This window comes from Phocoena sinus, chromosome 13 (assembly GCF_008692025.1).
Source record: "Phocoena sinus isolate mPhoSin1 chromosome 13, mPhoSin1.pri, whole genome shotgun sequence".
NCBI lineage: Eukaryota > Metazoa > Chordata > Mammalia > Artiodactyla > Phocoenidae > Phocoena > Phocoena sinus.
The window spans coordinates 76,703,860-76,720,551 of record NC_045775.1 but is presented as its reverse complement, the minus strand read 5'-3'; the positions used below and the strand labels follow the sequence as shown (position 1 = coordinate 76,720,551).

The window sequence follows — 16,692 nt, the reverse complement described above, 5'->3', positions numbered from 1 at the left end:
TTCGACCCTAACACATGGCACAAGAGCCTGCCTTACTCTGAGGAGGTACCACTACCATAAGAAACTTGAAAAATCACTGCCAAAGCCATTACCAACTCTTCTGCTTGTTCACGTTGTTGAAAATTATAATTAGTTGAGGGCTCTTGGTTACCATAGTAACATAATAAATCCAAGAGGCTGTTAGTTGTTTCCAGAGATACGGTGGTTCCTGTGGGTAGGAGAAAAAAAAAAGGGAAAGAAACCTTGAAGCATCAAAGAACTAAAGCCTATTAGATGAAAATTCTTCCCTTTTTCTATGAGCTGTGGCCTTCCTGGCTACATATTCAGTCTCACCCATCACCTTCCTGATGGATGAGTGTGCACTCCACATCAGCTTAAACACTTGGAGTGATACAGACAGGACACAATCCCTAACAGTGCTGTGTGACAGAAAAGATAAAACACAAGATCAAGTTTGACCCTGTGCTCATTTATTTTATGGACTCATATCCCCAGAGAAATTATCTCACAGTTCTAACTATCATCTTCAAACTGAACCCTCTGCAAATGATCGCCACGTCGTCCCCCAGGGCCAGTTCCATTTTTACAAATGCAAGCAGAACTATTCCTCTTGGGTCCAGGCCCTCACTGAAATACCTGCCTAGAAATACTAGCATGAATGCCTAATTACAGTAGCCTTTAAAAAATTATTGCTCAAAACATTATGTTCCCATCTTGACTCTTATGAAGGGGGAGAAAAGGGAACAGGAAGAAGTACGAAACATAATTTAGTGCTTTAAAAGAAAACTAACTGCATTTGTCTAAAGAAAATATACTGATAATACAAATGCCCATCAGGAAACTTAAAAGCCCAGAAAAGACAGCATGGCAGAGTGGACGGGACACTGGTGATGGAGTGTAACTTGACTGGGTCTTACCATCTCAAAGCTGTGTAACCCTAAAGATTACTTGTAATCAGTTTCCTTTATAAAATGACGAGAAGCACACCAACTCATAAGGTGTTGTATAATTAAATGTCTAGCAAAGTGTATGGCACTTATTAGGGCCTTGATGATAAAATTTTGTTTCCTCTCCCAGTATGCTGCCTCATTCCATTACTCTGAATGAGTCGAGTGTTACGGGTTTGACACGCTGTCTTTAGTAATGCTTACTGAACATCTGCATGTGCCTACACCACTCAGTGTGTGAAACAAAGGAAGACGAGTCTTAGTACTAAGATGTTCATCGTACTCAACCAGCAGAGGGAAAAGCCTCCCCAAATGATAACCTGCATCAGCAATTCATTTGTACACCCGAAGCTTTAACAGGCTACACACCAAAATTCTCAAATCAAACACAGCTTTCTGCAAACGTTTCTTGTTGTGTTTAAGGCTGTACTGAGTGACTCAGTCCAGTTTCTATCTCTGGCACGTTTGGCTGATTTTTCTCCTAAATCACTGAACAGCACTCGGGATTCTAAAACTCAATGCTGCTGCCTTCCACGTTACTATAGGTACATTCTCATGACAGCTTACAAGCCCTGGCACCTAGATCTACACCCCTGGAGGTCCATCCAGATCAAATCCAGAGGGCCGCAGGATGTGACAGAAGTGGCTTTCTCGAGGCCACAGTGCTAACTGGTGTCAGAGCCCATCCAAACCTCTGGTCCTGCAGCTTAGTGCTCTTTCCTTCTTAAATATTCCTTTTTTGTCTGCTTTATGCCTTCCAAACACACTTAAAGAATATAGGAAATGTGAATAGAGTATTACACACCTGATGTTAAAAACAGAAGCTAAGGAAGGACGGCTGTATAATTTGTCTACCTCTGATACAGCACAAGAGGACAAGATACTAACAAAGTTGCAACTCTACCCCACCCACAGTTTTAAAATGATGCTCAAGCAGAACATGACATATGACTTATTAAACTGTAAAAAACACAAACATAGCCACTGAGCAGAGGAAGTAGCATAGCGCTTGTAACTTATACTCATAACCTATCTGGATCACATACGTAACTGTGGCCCACTTCCAAGCCCATGTTCCCAGAGAGGCTTCAAATGAACTTAAGTCACCTGCTTGCAAGAGCTGATCGAACATGTCCACAGAAGCTTTGACTTTTCTGAGCTTGATTCGTTCCTGCAGAGCAGCCTCACTTATATCTTCAATCTGAGGTTCAAAGTACTCAGGCATAAAACACTAGGAAAACAAGATGGCTAAAGTTATTGCAAACAGAGCAACGTCAAAGGTAACCGGGTAGGACAAAATTCTGATCACCAACACACCAAAATAAAACTTCACTGCTCTGATTCATGCTTCATGCACCAGATATTATTTTTTTTTAACAAGAATACCTCTGTAGGGAATATAACTTATTTCAAAAAACCTCTCCAGTCTCCAAAACAAGATTACTTAGCGATCTCCTAGCTTGGGGTGGAGAATTTAAAAGCACCCAAACATAAATATTTAATCCATATCCGAAGAATCTAATTTCCAACCAAACTTCCCAATTTCAAGGTGAACTTATTTTTCCCTTGCTAAAACCATCCTTCCTACTTTCCTCCCAATCTTGGTTAAAAGTGCCACAGTACACCCAGTTTGCAAAGACAGAAACCTTTCATCCTTGATACTTCTTTTACTCTAAACGTTTAGTACTACCAAGGTATGTTGACTTTACCTCACTCACCAATTTACCCAAATATTTACTGAAGGCCTGCCTACTACTTGATGCCAGGCACTAAGCTAGACACTGGGGATAAACAGACGGAAGTCATTCTCTACCCTCAAGATGCTCACAATCTAACAGAGAAAGCAAATAGGGAATAATTATGATACAGCGTGAATGATAAGTGATGTAAGAGGTCTCAGAGGTATGCGAATGCTGCCCGCCATGGGGGCAGGGGATCCACGGACGGCTTTAAGCAGAAGTGAGCTAAACACAAAAGAGTAACTGTTAAGTCAGAAACTTAACGGGGAAAGGATAGCCAACAAATGATCATTCCACTGCTGCCACTGTCTTAGTTCAGGATTCTAATATTTTTATGGACACAATCACACTACCTAATTTGTCCCCAAAAGTCGCTGCTTGAGAAGCACAAGAGGGTGTGTCTGGGTGTGTGTGTGTGCATGCTTTGGAAAGTAGGGAGATGTGAGAGGGAGCAGTTTTAGACATAATGAGTCTGAGTTACCACTTCCACTAATAAAATCAGGAGGGCAGAGCCCATGTTTCGCTCACCACTGTATGACACGCTAAGCACAATGCCTAACACACAGCAGGCCCTGCACACTCCTCATGGCTACAGAACAGAGGTAGCTGGAAATACAATCTGGAGTTCGAAGTAGAGACACCTAGGCCAGATATACAAGAATGCCAAATGGAGTATAAGGGTCACTGAAGCAGGAAGATTCTGGACAGAAAAAAGAGAAAGTGACTGAGCATAGAACCCTAAGAAAAAGACACCAGGGCTTAAGGAGTAGATAGAAAAGCTAATGAGGGAAACGAAAAAGGAACAGTCACAGGGGTAAAGATCTAAGAGTCTGGTGTCACAGAAACCTAATGGGGAAAATAAAATGGAGAGCAAATACATATAGTTTAATAAAGGTTAGTAGTAAGCAAAGATAACCATAAACATTAAAAAACTTTTCACCCAAATACTGTAGGCATTCAAATGGCTACTTAAATATTAGCCATGAAAACTTAGTTTAAGTTACAATTACATAGTATTATCTGAAAAGTCCAATTATCTCTCCTTACCGGTATATGAGGTTCAGCTATGTCTTTCTGAAAATATTTGGGATATGAATTAATAATAAACTTTGCTGCATTCTCCCCGGACTTCTTTGCCAACAAAAATGAATGCTGTATAAAAAAAAAGATTTAGATATAAGTTGATATAACCTGTAATTTAAACTCAAGAGATCAAAGTCACACCCTCAGCAAAAATTATTCTGCCCCCGTAAAAAAAACAGAGAATACAGTGATACACAGAATCCCAATTAGAAGTTAAACTACATAATTATTACTTATCTACCTCTGCTGAGTGTGACATAATTTCAGGTCACATCTTATATACAGCTTGAGGTATATAAAAGCAATGTGCTTAAACCGAGTGGATGGCTCTATAGTGGGAAAGAGCCCTAAGTACTAAAAACCCAAACCAAATACCCTCTCCACAGGCAATCTCTAAAACTTTTTAATAAAAGTAGTAAAAGATTCAGAAAATCTACCAATTTATCTATCAGCATCTGTAAACTTTTCAAAAGTTTTTACAACTAAGCTAAGTTATACATGTACTCTTGTACTCAAACCAACAAGATAAAACATAATACTAGAAAAGTTTCATAAAAATACTCACAGATTCCATAGAGGATGTTGGTATGAGATAAGGATCATCTTGAAATGCGTAAGGGGCAGCTGTAGCATCCTGTGGACAAGACACAGAAGTCTCTTTAGCTAGATTTTTATTAAGAGGACCTTGCGGGTTTTGGTGATGACTAAAAACTCTGTAAAGTTTTAACTATACGTGTATCACAGAAGCGGAAATATGTATGTCTGCAGACACTAATGCCTACACTGTACCCATGGCTCTGTAGAGCTGGTTGTAATTATGCACAACTTAACGCAAACAATGGCTCAAACCCCCATGACTGCTTTTTAATTGAAGGCTGCTATCACCAGGGACAACTGCTGTTTTAAACTGAAGGTCAAGAGCTTCTGAATTAACTAGCCTGGGCACCAGCTTCCTGCACTAAGGTTTCCTGCAAATGGAGGAGAGGAGTTACTGGGCCCTCTCTGGAGGCAGGAACAGCAGCTTCTCCCGCGTCCTGTTGCCCAAGGTTCTATACTTCCAGGTAGAACCCTGAGCAAAATTAACTCTCCGGCCCCACTAGAGGCTCACTTAGAACAGCCCTCAAATTACTTCTTCTGGCCTTCTCCTATCCCTTGGAGCCCCCTTCCCTGGGCCTTCTGGCAACTTTGTTCCACAGGAAAAACTCAACTTGCATCCTGAATCTCTTCTGTCCCCTTGATGCCTTGTCTTACTGACCTGGATTCTCCAGGGGAGAGCCTCCCTGCGGCTCTCACAGGAAGGACGCTCATACCTAGGGCGCGGAGGCAGTACTCTTTGGGGTCCTCGCTTCCTGATGCCTGATGCTGTATTCCCTTTATACTCATTTGAGGCTCCTTTCATCTGGTTATACCACTCTCTACCAACATGTGGCGGGTATGTAATGGCAACGCAGAGGAAGCAGTTCTAGGGCAGTTGCCCTGGACTATTACTCCCCGATTACCAACTGTTGCTTGGCTCTGTCCTGTCCACCATCCTCATCAAATACCTGTTTGGGGCCCCTAGTTCTGTGACATGCTGGACTTCCCTTACTAGACTTACTCTTCCTATTTGTTTCCTACATTTTCCTCCCTCAATGATTTCCAAGCCCTTCATGGCTTCTGAGGAACAACTTCTCTACTCTGGCCCTGTAGCTCAGATGCCTCACTCTAATTTACCCCCAGCTGAACCTCCTGACAGAGCTCCTTCTCCCTCCTATCCTCTCTGTCTCAGTGAATGGGACCAAGCACTCGGCAAGCCAAGCCAAAGATCCTCTCCTACTACTTCCACTCAACTAACCTGTCACCAGCTGTGGTCAACTCGAGCTCCTTAACATCCCCTACCTACTCCACCGTCCCTTATCCCCACTGCCACTGCCTTAGTTCAGTACCTTCCTTATTCATTCATTCCATATTTACTGGGCACCGCGAATGTGCCAGGCATTATTCTAGCTACCAAGGAGACAATAAAATCTTATCCCCCATAGAGCTCACAATTTAGTAGGGAAAAAAATCTCCAGACAACAAAAATAAATAAAACATATAGTAATTTTAAAGTGAATAACTGCTATGAGAAAGAAAGAAAGGGAGGGAGGGAGGGAGGCAGGGAAAACGAACTATCAGAGAAGAGAACCATACATTTATTAATTTTTGTGTGTGTGTGTGTGTGTGTGGTACGCGGGCCTCTCACTGTTGCAGCCTCTCCCGTTGCGGAGCACAGGCTCCGGACGCGCAGGCTCAGCGGCCACGACTTATGGGTGCAGCCGCTCCGCGGCATGTGGGATCTTCCTGGACCGGGGCACGAACCCATGTCCCCTGCATCAGCAGGCGGACTCTCAACCACTGCGCCACCAGGGAAGCCCCCTAAAATTTGAATGATTATGTCACACCGCTGCTTAAAGTCTTTCGGTAGACTTGAATAAAAATCTGAAGACCCTAGCATAGCATTCATGCTCTTGCCTCACCTCTCATTGCTCTACCCCACAAATTCTTGCTTCCCCCATACAACCTACTCATTCTATGCCTTTGTGCCTCTGCTCTTGGTGCTGCCTCTGCTAGGAATGCTCTTTCCCACTATCCTGGCTTCTCATCTTCAGCGTCGATCCGATACCAGCTCTTCTGGAAGTCCTTTCCCAGTCTGGGTTATGCACCCTCTCCTCAGTGCTCCTTCAGCCTCCTTCTCTAGAAACTATGCAAGGACGCTGTCTTAATTCTACAACCAGCACAGTGCCTGGTAAGCACAGTTAAGGGCAGAATGTGTGGTTACTGAATGAATGAGTGACTATCCCTTGGATTTTAAATGCCCAAACACAGACAAGTCAGACAACTCCACACATAATTCTGTAACTTCTTTGACTTGAAAGGGCCCTGGGCCATTCTCATTAAAAAACTGAGAACAGTCTCAGAAGCCTATTTCAAGAGTTTACATTTCAGGTGCCTATTTATGGATAAGTGAGCTGAAAATCTCAATGTCTTGCTAGTGTGGAGATGCAGTATTTAAAAACCCGTCCTCAGATACTGCTAGGGTATATCAGTGCATATTTGGTCTGACAGCCTATAAGTTTAGCATCTACAATAGAAGAAAAATTCTGGAAATCTGCGATAACGGTCTCAGGGAGGGTCAGAATCCACACAGACATTGCAGCAAAAAGAAAGGACTTAATTACTTTAGACATTTCCCCCACAGCTAAAACTGAAAGTACAGTTTGCAGCTAATGAAAAATACAATCAATCAGAAAGTTCCATTTCTATGACATTTACCAGGGTTTCAGTTTATCTATCAAGACTACAGACTCTATTCTTGAACTGTCAAGAGAGCAAATTATTCACAAATAAATCACCAAGATAGCTGGAGCAATAATGAAATAGCTAGCACTTACCGAGCAGGTCCTTTGTGTTAGGCACGGTCCTAAACCCTTTCACGTGTACTAACGTATTTAATTCTCACCCAAACCTCAAGGTTTGGTGCTATAATTAAATCCCCATTTTATAGATAAGGAAACAGAAGCATCAAGAGAAAAGGTCACTTTGTGATAAAGATGAAACAAAACATTTGGCTCCAGGACCCAGATTCTTAATCACTGAATTACTTCCAGCATGGTGGGTACACTGTTCTCAAAGTTGGTCTACAGATCACTTGCATTAGAGTATCACACCCAAACCATTCCCCAGGAACATGCATTTCAACAAGCTCTTCAGGAGGTTAAGTTTAAAAATCACTGGCATAGTATAAAAACACTGAATTTGGAGAAAAAGACATTGGTACTAAGTCAGGGTTTAATATCCTAAGTAGCCCTGGGCCAATCACTTTAAAAGCTTTAGTTTTCTCATTTGTCACATGAAGGGACTGAACTAGATATTTCTAATAAGAAACTCTCTAGATCTACAACAGTTTAATTGTGAATCATGCAGATATGAACATAACAGTTATTATTAGCTGAGTTAGATACAAAAACCTAAAATTCCTACTTACCCTGTGTACCGTGGATGCAAGTGCCTGAAGAACAGCCACTTTATCCCTAAGAATGAGAATCACAAGTTAACCCTCGTGAGGGCTTTTCACACTCACAAAGCGAACAAGTGGTCCTACTCTCAGAATGGACTGGCCAACAACAAAGTTCAGGTCTCAAGTAAAGCTAGTTCTGATCTCTCAAGATCACTAGAATAATAAGTTAGAAAATGAGAAAACTGTTTAGTTCTCTTGCCCAAAGGTGGTTAGTACACGTTCCATGCTACATTCTCTGGCCTGGTCCCTATAACCATCACCCAGGGCTAGCAATTTTCACCCTCATCTCATCAAACTGTCTAACCTGAATCTTTCCTCCTCCTACCCATTTTCCTATGCATTCTAACTGTAGTTTTCTGTAATATTCTTGCCTTTATTATCCAAACTGGTGGCTCTTAATTCAGCTATATATGAGAATAAATCACAAGCCGCACTCTGGACTGCTGAATCAGGACCCCCAGGTTCTATGGAGAACTGTCACATTCATTCTTTCTGAATTCCCAGATGATTCGAGTTTAGAACCTCTCAACTATATAACCTTTATAAGAAGTTCAGGCCAGCCACCCACTATGACTATGGGTAGAGACATTCACTAACTACTGAAAAGAGGAGGTTTCACTGGAATAATTGACAAACAAAATAATTTGGTTTCAAATGTATTTTTACTTGTGTTAGATTTTGTGTTTCATTTCAAAAAGGGAAATAAGAATAAACTTAATAAACCAAATGTATTTTTAAAATAAAGTTTAAACATACACTCATAATTTAAGTCATTTGAAAAAAAAGAAAACACGTAGGAAATTTTATACTATGTCAAGACTAATTCCCTGACATACACAACATCTACTGGATTTTCTAAAATCACACTTACATAATTTCAGTGAAAGATACTCTTTCATCTCTCAGTATTCCCTAACTAAATCCTATGTTAGCATATTTAAGTCGTATCAAGTGAGTACATCTTTACAACATACTGAACAAATGTAAGTGAAAAAATTATGAACATTCAGATCACTCACTAAAAATAACCTCAATGAATACATTATACTTAAAAAAAAAAAAACACAACTAGATTATATCTGGTGTCATTTTGTGACCCCCTCCTCCTCTACTGTAAGTTTGGTGTTTATACTTCCAGAACTTTAAAGGGTACTTTTACAGACATACCACCATAAAACTAAATCGAAAACATATACTGTCATTCTGGATACGTGCTTCCATAAGTTTGACTGTATTATCCATGCTACGATGTGTAAATCTAATTAATTCCTTAAATGTTATATTGTATGATAACTGCTTTTTATTATCCCCTTACATATGGGCATTTGGGCTATTTCAATTTCTTATTATTCCCAAGTTGTAAAGAACACTGTCATCCATGTCTCTCTGGGCGTATTTGCAGGGGCTCGTCCAGAATGGCTAACCGATAAGGTGTGCACATTTTAGGTCGTGGTTCTGCCCACTTTCCCTTCAAAGTGTTGTTCCAACTGACTGCCCAAGCAACAACGGTATCTGAGCATCCATTTCTCCACATCCTCTTCTGGCCAATCTGGTAAGTTTTAACATCCATTCCTTTAATGAGCCCAGTTACCTATGCACTGATCATAATTGGGCTCCCTGCCCTCTCACAGTAACTACACCATCCAGATTAGCGTGCTCAGAATACTCTATCCTGTCACATTCCTATAGGAAAACTCACAGTGACTCTCTACAATTTGTTAGTCTTCTACGGCATCTGTGATCTGGGAAAGATACCTTAAAAGCATCTTAACAGCCTTAAAAGATGCTTCATCTCTCAAATAAGGCAACAGGAATTTGTAGTCTTTATGGCTTCTTCTAGGTCTAAAAGCACAAATTCCTGAGCCTGGAAAGCAGAGGCTATCAGAGAGCCTCTATCAATCGCTTTGTCTCTAAAGGGACAGACAGTAAGTATTTTCGGCTTTATGGGCCGTGAGGACTGTTGCAACTACCCAGCTCTGCCTTAGGAGCATAAAAGTAGGCACAGATAGTAAGTTAACAAATGAGTGAGGCTGTGTTCCAAAAAAAATTTAACTGACGCTGAAATCTGAATTTCACATAATTTTCACGTGTCATCAAATAGTCTTCTTTCAACTATAAAAAATGTAAAAAAAAAAATGTAAAAACCATTCTTACCTCATGGGCTGTAAATAAATAGGCCTCAGTTTGCTCTCTACCAACTACCTTATTTCTCCTATTCTAATAGAGCATTTTTCACAGGCCTGCCTGCATGGTCTCCTACTACCACCAGACAGATCATGATCACGTCCCACCCTATCTTACTGCTTCTATATCTGTGGGGCTTATAGTTTAGGGTTTATAAGAATTACCTGCAGGAATATGTATGTTAAACAAAATTCCCTGGTGATTCTGATGCCAACAAAATCATGTGACCCATTTTAAGGTACAGCTAAACTATGTTTTCAATAAAACTCACCTTGATTACTGCAATACAACCACTCTTCGTTCCATCATATCCTGTGTAGCCCCTAGTCATGTGTAAACAGTTATGTACACATGTAAAGTGGGTGTAAGACATAAAGTATAAAATATGCACACAACTCAACTAGACTTTAGTCCATCTGAACACATCCTCAATACACTCCCTCTCTTGTATTCCCTGTGGTACCTTTGTCAGGGATAGAGGCACAATGAGTTGGTAAAGTACACTGGACTGGAACGTCATTCAAGAAATGCCTCATTCACGATGTGTATATTCCTACTCTTATCTTGGTTCTGATTCTCAGTCCAGGGAAGACAAAAAAGACCCTGAATATAACCATATAATAAAATACTACATAATCATTCAAAATTTAAAACAGAGTATAGAACGGTACATCTAACAAATCAATTCTGCTAAACTAAATGTATACGTACAACTTCAAATGTTATAGCCCAGAACTTTAAAATAATAGATATCACCTATTGAGATCTGATTCTGTGGCAGAACTGTTCAAATGCTCATTTAATCCTGAGGCAGGTACTGTATTACCCACATTCTACTATGGCACAGACAGATTAGGTAACTTGCCTCTGAGCACAGTGATTGTTGGTAATTTTATTTCCTTTCTGCATGTTCAATTTATCCCACTGAACAATAACCATTAGTTACCTTGCTAATTAATGGCAATAACCATTAATTACTTTAGTAATTTAAGAAAGTTTTTTTAAAATGAGCCTGAATCTTCAGGTCAAACTCAAAAAACACCTGGCTTTTTGAAGGATCTTTTTTTTTTTTTTTTGTGGTACGCGGGCCTCTCACTGTTGTGGCCTCTCCCGTTGCGGAGCACAGGCTCCGGACACACAGGCTCAGCGGCCGTGGCTCACGGGCCCAGCCGCTCCGCGGCATGTGGGATCTTCCCGGACCGGGGCACAAACCCATGTCCCCTACATTGGCAGGTGGACTCTCAACCACTGCGCCACCAGGGAAGACCCCCATAAAGATAATATTTTTTTTAATCTCCCAATAACGTGAAAACTTCCTTTAAAAAAAAATTACTCTAATAATGATACTCATAATTGACCATCACTACATAAACACTAACCCAAATTTAGTTCAGAAGGTCTTTTAACTCTTAAGTAAATCTCATTCCCCATTCACACACTACTCTCTACCTTCCTCTTCTATGTTCTTTCAGACCCCTAAGCTTTTCTCTCCTCAATGGCTCCCTCCCCAAGAATGCTCTCCCATTGCTATTCCCGTCACTAGTTTCTTACCTAACAATGTTTCGCTCATAATAAGCACTTAACCACTTGCTGAATGAACACTGATGGAATACTCACCAAGTTTTCTTTTTTGGAATGACCACTTCCTCAGTCCCTTAATGTGAAAAATAAAACAAAGTGAATCAGTTTCCTAATACTACTACTATAAAGAAGTATAATGCATTAATATAAAAATCGAGTTACTTCAATATATTTTTATATACCTGTTGCACCAGCTCCTTCAACCTCTGGGACGGCTGCACTTCCAGAATAAAATCTACAAAAAAATAAAAGCCCTAAAGCTAATACTCATTAATGAACTTCCCACCTCACCTCCACTTATGTGCAACTCAGCCAAAATTTTCCAATTATCACGGATCAAACCAACTGGATAATTCACGTCAACGTATGCTGAGAAGACATGGTCTCAATGGCAAGTTCAAAATGATTACAAAATATGTACAAGATATAGACATCATATTGCCAAAAAATTTTTAAATCAGGCCATCTCATTAAATAAAATCAGGGAAAAAAAGGAAAAATTTAGTAGCACTTGAACATTTGAGCAGCTTATCTGAAATATAAGGAACTTTCACCTCTGAGAACCCAAAACACTGAGGCTAAAAGGGATGATGTAATGAGCTCCTGATTTTACATGGATGATGCCCTGATGACAATAAAAGATTATCCCACTTAAAGCAATTTTGACAAATTATGAAACTAAGATCACCACAGCCTTTCATTGCACTTCCTTCGACAATCAGGAATGTACCAAATGTACGTGTCCTAATTTAAACTTGGAACAATTTATATTATTTTTTTAACCCAAAATATAGAATCACTGACCCATGAATGAGTTTTAAAACGTTCTGATCATGCTAAAAAATAAAGTCAATACACCACACAGATAACGTACACCACCTTGTAAGTATTTCCTTCCTAAATAGCATTGGTACCATTCAGAAAATTGTCAAGATGTGATTAAATGAAGAATTACTTCCTCTACTAGTATCTGGTCTCGGGCATCATCTTAAAACAATACCTCTCTGCTAGGGATCAACTTCAGAAAGGGATCAATTCTTTCAAATCATGCTGTTTCTCGTGACATGTACGTCACATACACCACTCTTGTCTTGTGGGTGAAGACTGAGGGAGAGATGCTGCTGCCAAAGCAAAGGAAATGGGTAGAAAAACAACAACACTGGGCACCACCGGGAAAAGGACTGGGATTGAACAGCAGCCTTAAGGCTTCTGCAGTACCAGGTGGAGCTTCTTCTCTTTTGTGAGGATTGAGGAGGGAAGATGTTACATATAAAATGTATACTGTAAATTACACACCTCACTTATTACTCACAATTTTCTAATGGCTACTACTAGCTCCAGTTTACACATAAGGGAATTTGTCTACTATCACTTCACAAAGGAAATGGCAAACATCGAATCCAAAATTAGGTTATTCCCAAATTTTCACAAATTCCCGCCTCTCATACTTCCATAACGCCAGACTGTACCTAGTCAAAAAAACTACACAAATGATACATGCGCCAAGTTTTAACAATCACAGCAATCCTATTCAGATTGTGTTCAGATCTTTTAGACTTTCTTGTTTTTATAAACACCTGTATAATTTCTTTGGCCAAACATCCCCACAACACCCAGCATACAGTGGAACTCGTAAACTGCCTTTAACTTGGGAAAACCTGATTTTCCCCCCTTCCTCCCGGTCGGTGAAAACGGGTAAGAGCGGATACAATTTTTCTTTCTTTTAAAACTTGGGGAGGCGTAGCCAATACCCACACTTACTAGAACGCAAGATCCACAACAGCAGGATCTTGAATTTTGCCAAGAGTTCTAACCCCGGGGTAGGCGAGCCCCAGCAATAAATATCCCCCCAACCAGCGCGTTTGGAGCCCTTCTTCAAGTACGCGGACTCGGCGTGCCAGCTTCTCGGGGCACGCAGCCGCGAGCGCACGCACGCGCCTTCCACTCCACCGTACCTAGTTCCCCAGCTCTCCGGGGGTAAAGGGGATACATATAGCCCAGGTGATCCTGGGGTCTTTCTCATGGATTCTCCAAGCTTCTCTTACCTGCTACTGGAGTCCCGTCCGCAGAGACCTGCCCGTCGACCCGTCAGCAGTAGGCAAAGCCCGCGGCGGACCTTCAGCCACCGAGCCGAAGGTACAGCCGCCATCTTTGGCGTCTTCGCATAGCATGCGGGGAAAGCATGCCCTTCACCTAAGGCTGTGGGGGAGGGGGGAGGTGGGCGTGGAATAGCTCGGCTATTGGCTGAGACGGAACAAGACGAAAGCAATCATAACATAGGAGGTTACAGTCCCATGGTTTGAAAGAATTTCCTTCGGAAGTTAAAGGCTCAGTACACCTCATTTGCCTCAAAGATATTTCCTAAAATATTATTTTAATGTCTTATATGTATTCGATTATTTTCAAAATAAAAGGGCGAGTGAGAGTCGTGAAATTATTTCCTTCCCCCCCTAGATCGGAAATGTTATCGTCCACGTAAATCTTCCCGCGAGCCTTTCTCGCGCGCGCAAGCGCAGTTTAAATCGCATGGTGGCTGCGGGCCGGAGGCGGCGTTAGAAATATACCCGTGGTGACTGGAATTTCTCTCTGGGTGTCAGAGCTCAGAACTGACCTGGAGGATGTTGGGATCAAAGAACATGCCCTGGCGGCGGCTGCAGGGCATTTCTTTCGGGATGTATTCGGCCGAAGAGCTCAAGTAAGGAGTTGGTGGGAAGCGTGCAGAGCTTCTTGGGGTCGGGGCCACAAACTACCGTTCCCAGAAGGTCTGGCGCCCAATTTCTCCTCAGAGTCCATGGCTGTCTGGCGCATGGCCTGCTGGGACCCGTAGTTCCAAGCACTGCCTAGAACCCAGTGGGGCTGGGGAAGAGTTTGCCCTTGGGAAGGTGGGGGTACCCAGGTTGCAGCGTTATCATCCGCCAGTCTCCTCGTTAATTAGCCTGCGTTTGTGTAGTTACTATAATGTCTCTGACGTGGTTTATTAAGCTCATGGTTAGTCTCCTCTTGTCTATAAAATGATGATCGTTCGAGACTCAATTCATGACAACTTCTCCTTGCTAGGACCGCTTATATTCTCTGCCTAATTACTAAATCAAAGCGGCCCTCTTCAGTCCTCATTTTGATCACCGTAGCATTTGACAGTCTTTCTCTTTTCCAGCACCTTATTTATTGTTTTCAGGTTCTTTTATTTCTGTAACAAGTACTACTTCTTTCTTCCCTTTATCAACCCGCAAACATTTATCCATCATCCAGTTTTTGCCAGGCACTAAGCTAAGCATTCAGGACACATTGGTGAACAAGGTCCTTGCATTCGTGGTTTATATTCGAATTCGTCTCAGGCTACTTAACTGATTCCTCTTTTACTTAAATCTTGCTGTTCCTTGAGATTCTATTCTGGTCATACATGCTGCTTTTCTTGTCCTACATGTCCTCCCTAGACAATTTCACCACTTTCCTGAGTGATACTCTCAAATTTAAATCTCCAGACCAATTTTCGTTTCCTGATTCTTCAGACTCATTTTTTTCAGCTGTTTTTTGGACATCTCTATTTGAATTTCACACCGAGTTCTTAAACTCCTATACCAAAAACTCAACAACTACTTCCCCTAAAGGGAGAGGGAACTTGCCCCTCCAAAGTGGTGTACCTAGTCTAGTGCAAAATGGTCAATATTTTGTGACAGGACAAATATTCTAGATCTATTTCTCCTGACATCTCATTTACTTATTGGGCTCTTACTGTGTGTCACCTACGTGTCTATTCGTTCTATAACCTCCTTTCAACGCTACTGTTACTATCTTAGATCATACCCTTATCCCTTGTTTGAATTGTCTTTTTCTTCCGCCTCCCCCACGCTTACACCAGTCCAGTGCATGCTCTACATTGCTGTTAAAATTATTCTTCCAAAGTGCAGATGTGATCATGCTACTCTCACCCTTAAACCCCTCTAGAGACTTTCCATTTCCCTCAGGTAAATGATCGTTTCTTAGCTTAGCCTACAAGTTTACCCATGATCAGGCCAATGCTGATTTTTGCTAAAGCATCATCCCTTCGCCAGCCCTACTAAGCCACTTGCACATTCCATAAAGTGCCATCAGGTTTCAACGTCTGGGCCTTACCTCAAGCTATTTCCTCTGCATGCATTGTCCTCTCTGCCAGAGGGATCTACTTCTCTGCTCTTGCCCCCAACCCCCAGCAGACACCTGGAGAGCATCTCTCCCCCTCTTAAGGCTCAGCTCAACCTCCCTCATTTTCTGAGGTCTTTCCACACCTAGTACAGCTGTCTATTATGGTGCCTCAGTTCCTTTTTTTGCTTGTTTATATTTCTGCCTCTCTCCACTAGCCTTGAGCTTCCTCATTCCTTTCTTTTATCCTCAACTCTGGTCGAATGACTGGATGAATAAACTGAGCTACAACGGTATGCTGGCCCAGAAATGTCAACTATACCATCACTAGCCATACATACTATTTCATCCGAAAGCAAAAGAATTGAATTTTTACAGGTTAATTGTGGAGTTTTTAGACAGGGAAGTGCATAAGCAAGTTTATACCCATTACTAGCACTGTAGACCTATTTGAGTCTGGGGTTGGCAATCAATCATTATGCTACCTTTTATTGTGTTAAGTTCTAGTAGCTTCCTAGGTCACTTGGAGTAAAAGCCAAGTCCTTAAAATGCCTTGGAAAGGTCATTCTGGCCCTTGCTACTTCTCCAAACTTACCTCTGTACTCACCCTGGCCTCCTTGCTGTTCCCGGAGCACCATAGTCACACATCCACCTCAGAGCCTTTGCACTCCCTGCTTCTTCCTCCTGTAAAGGTGACCGCATGGCTCACGCCCCCATCTCCTTCAGGCTTTTGTTCAGTATAACCTTCTCAATAGGGGTTCCCCCAGCCACTGGCCCACTCTATTGTCCTTCCCCTTTTCTGCTTTACTTTTTTCATAGAATGTTCTGCCATCCAATAGACTGTGTGCTTATTTATCTTGGCTTTTGTCTGCCTGCCTTCAATAGGATGTAAGGCCCATGAGCACAGGGATTCTGATCTGTTTTTCCAGCATCTAAAGGTGTGTCTGGCACATAATAAGCACTCAGTAGATATTTGTTAAGTGCACTCATGGGTGGATGG

General features: G+C 41.6%; 2 protein-coding genes across 6 annotated transcripts in view; one reads left to right on the top strand and one right to left on the bottom strand.

Moving 5' to 3' along the window:
- The window catches only part of PTCD3 (pentatricopeptide repeat domain 3), a 28,242-nt gene extending 14,503 nt beyond the window's left edge, over positions 1-13,739 (bottom strand). For 2 of the 5 annotated variants that reach the window (XR_004352996.1, XM_032653614.1), the window contains exons 1-7: positions 13,619-13,739; positions 11,610-11,646; positions 7,776-7,821; positions 4,335-4,403; positions 3,734-3,838; positions 2,055-2,178; positions 93-208 (exon numbers count right to left, since the gene is read on the bottom strand). Coding sequence is in view for 4 of the 5 variants with exons in the window: in XM_032653614.1 (XP_032509505.1) it covers positions 93-208; positions 2,055-2,178; positions 3,734-3,838; positions 4,335-4,343 (354 nt within the window). In the remaining variant the exon portion in view is untranslated. Of the gene's footprint in view, positions 1-92; positions 209-2,054; positions 2,179-3,733; positions 3,839-4,334; positions 4,404-7,775; positions 7,822-10,263; positions 10,316-11,609; positions 11,647-11,755; positions 11,809-13,618 lie in introns of all 5 variants that reach the window. The other 3 variants (XM_032653615.1, XM_032653613.1, XM_032653616.1) reach the window with 3 other exon arrangements.
- Positions 13,740-14,092: 353 nt separating this feature from the next.
- The window catches only part of POLR1A (RNA polymerase I subunit A), a 75,738-nt gene continuing 73,138 nt past the window's right edge, over positions 14,093-16,692 (top strand). The window contains 1 exon segment of the mRNA XM_032653025.1: positions 14,093-14,268. Within this exon segment, the coding sequence (XP_032508916.1) occupies positions 14,192-14,268 (77 nt within the window). The 5' untranslated portion in view covers positions 14,093-14,191.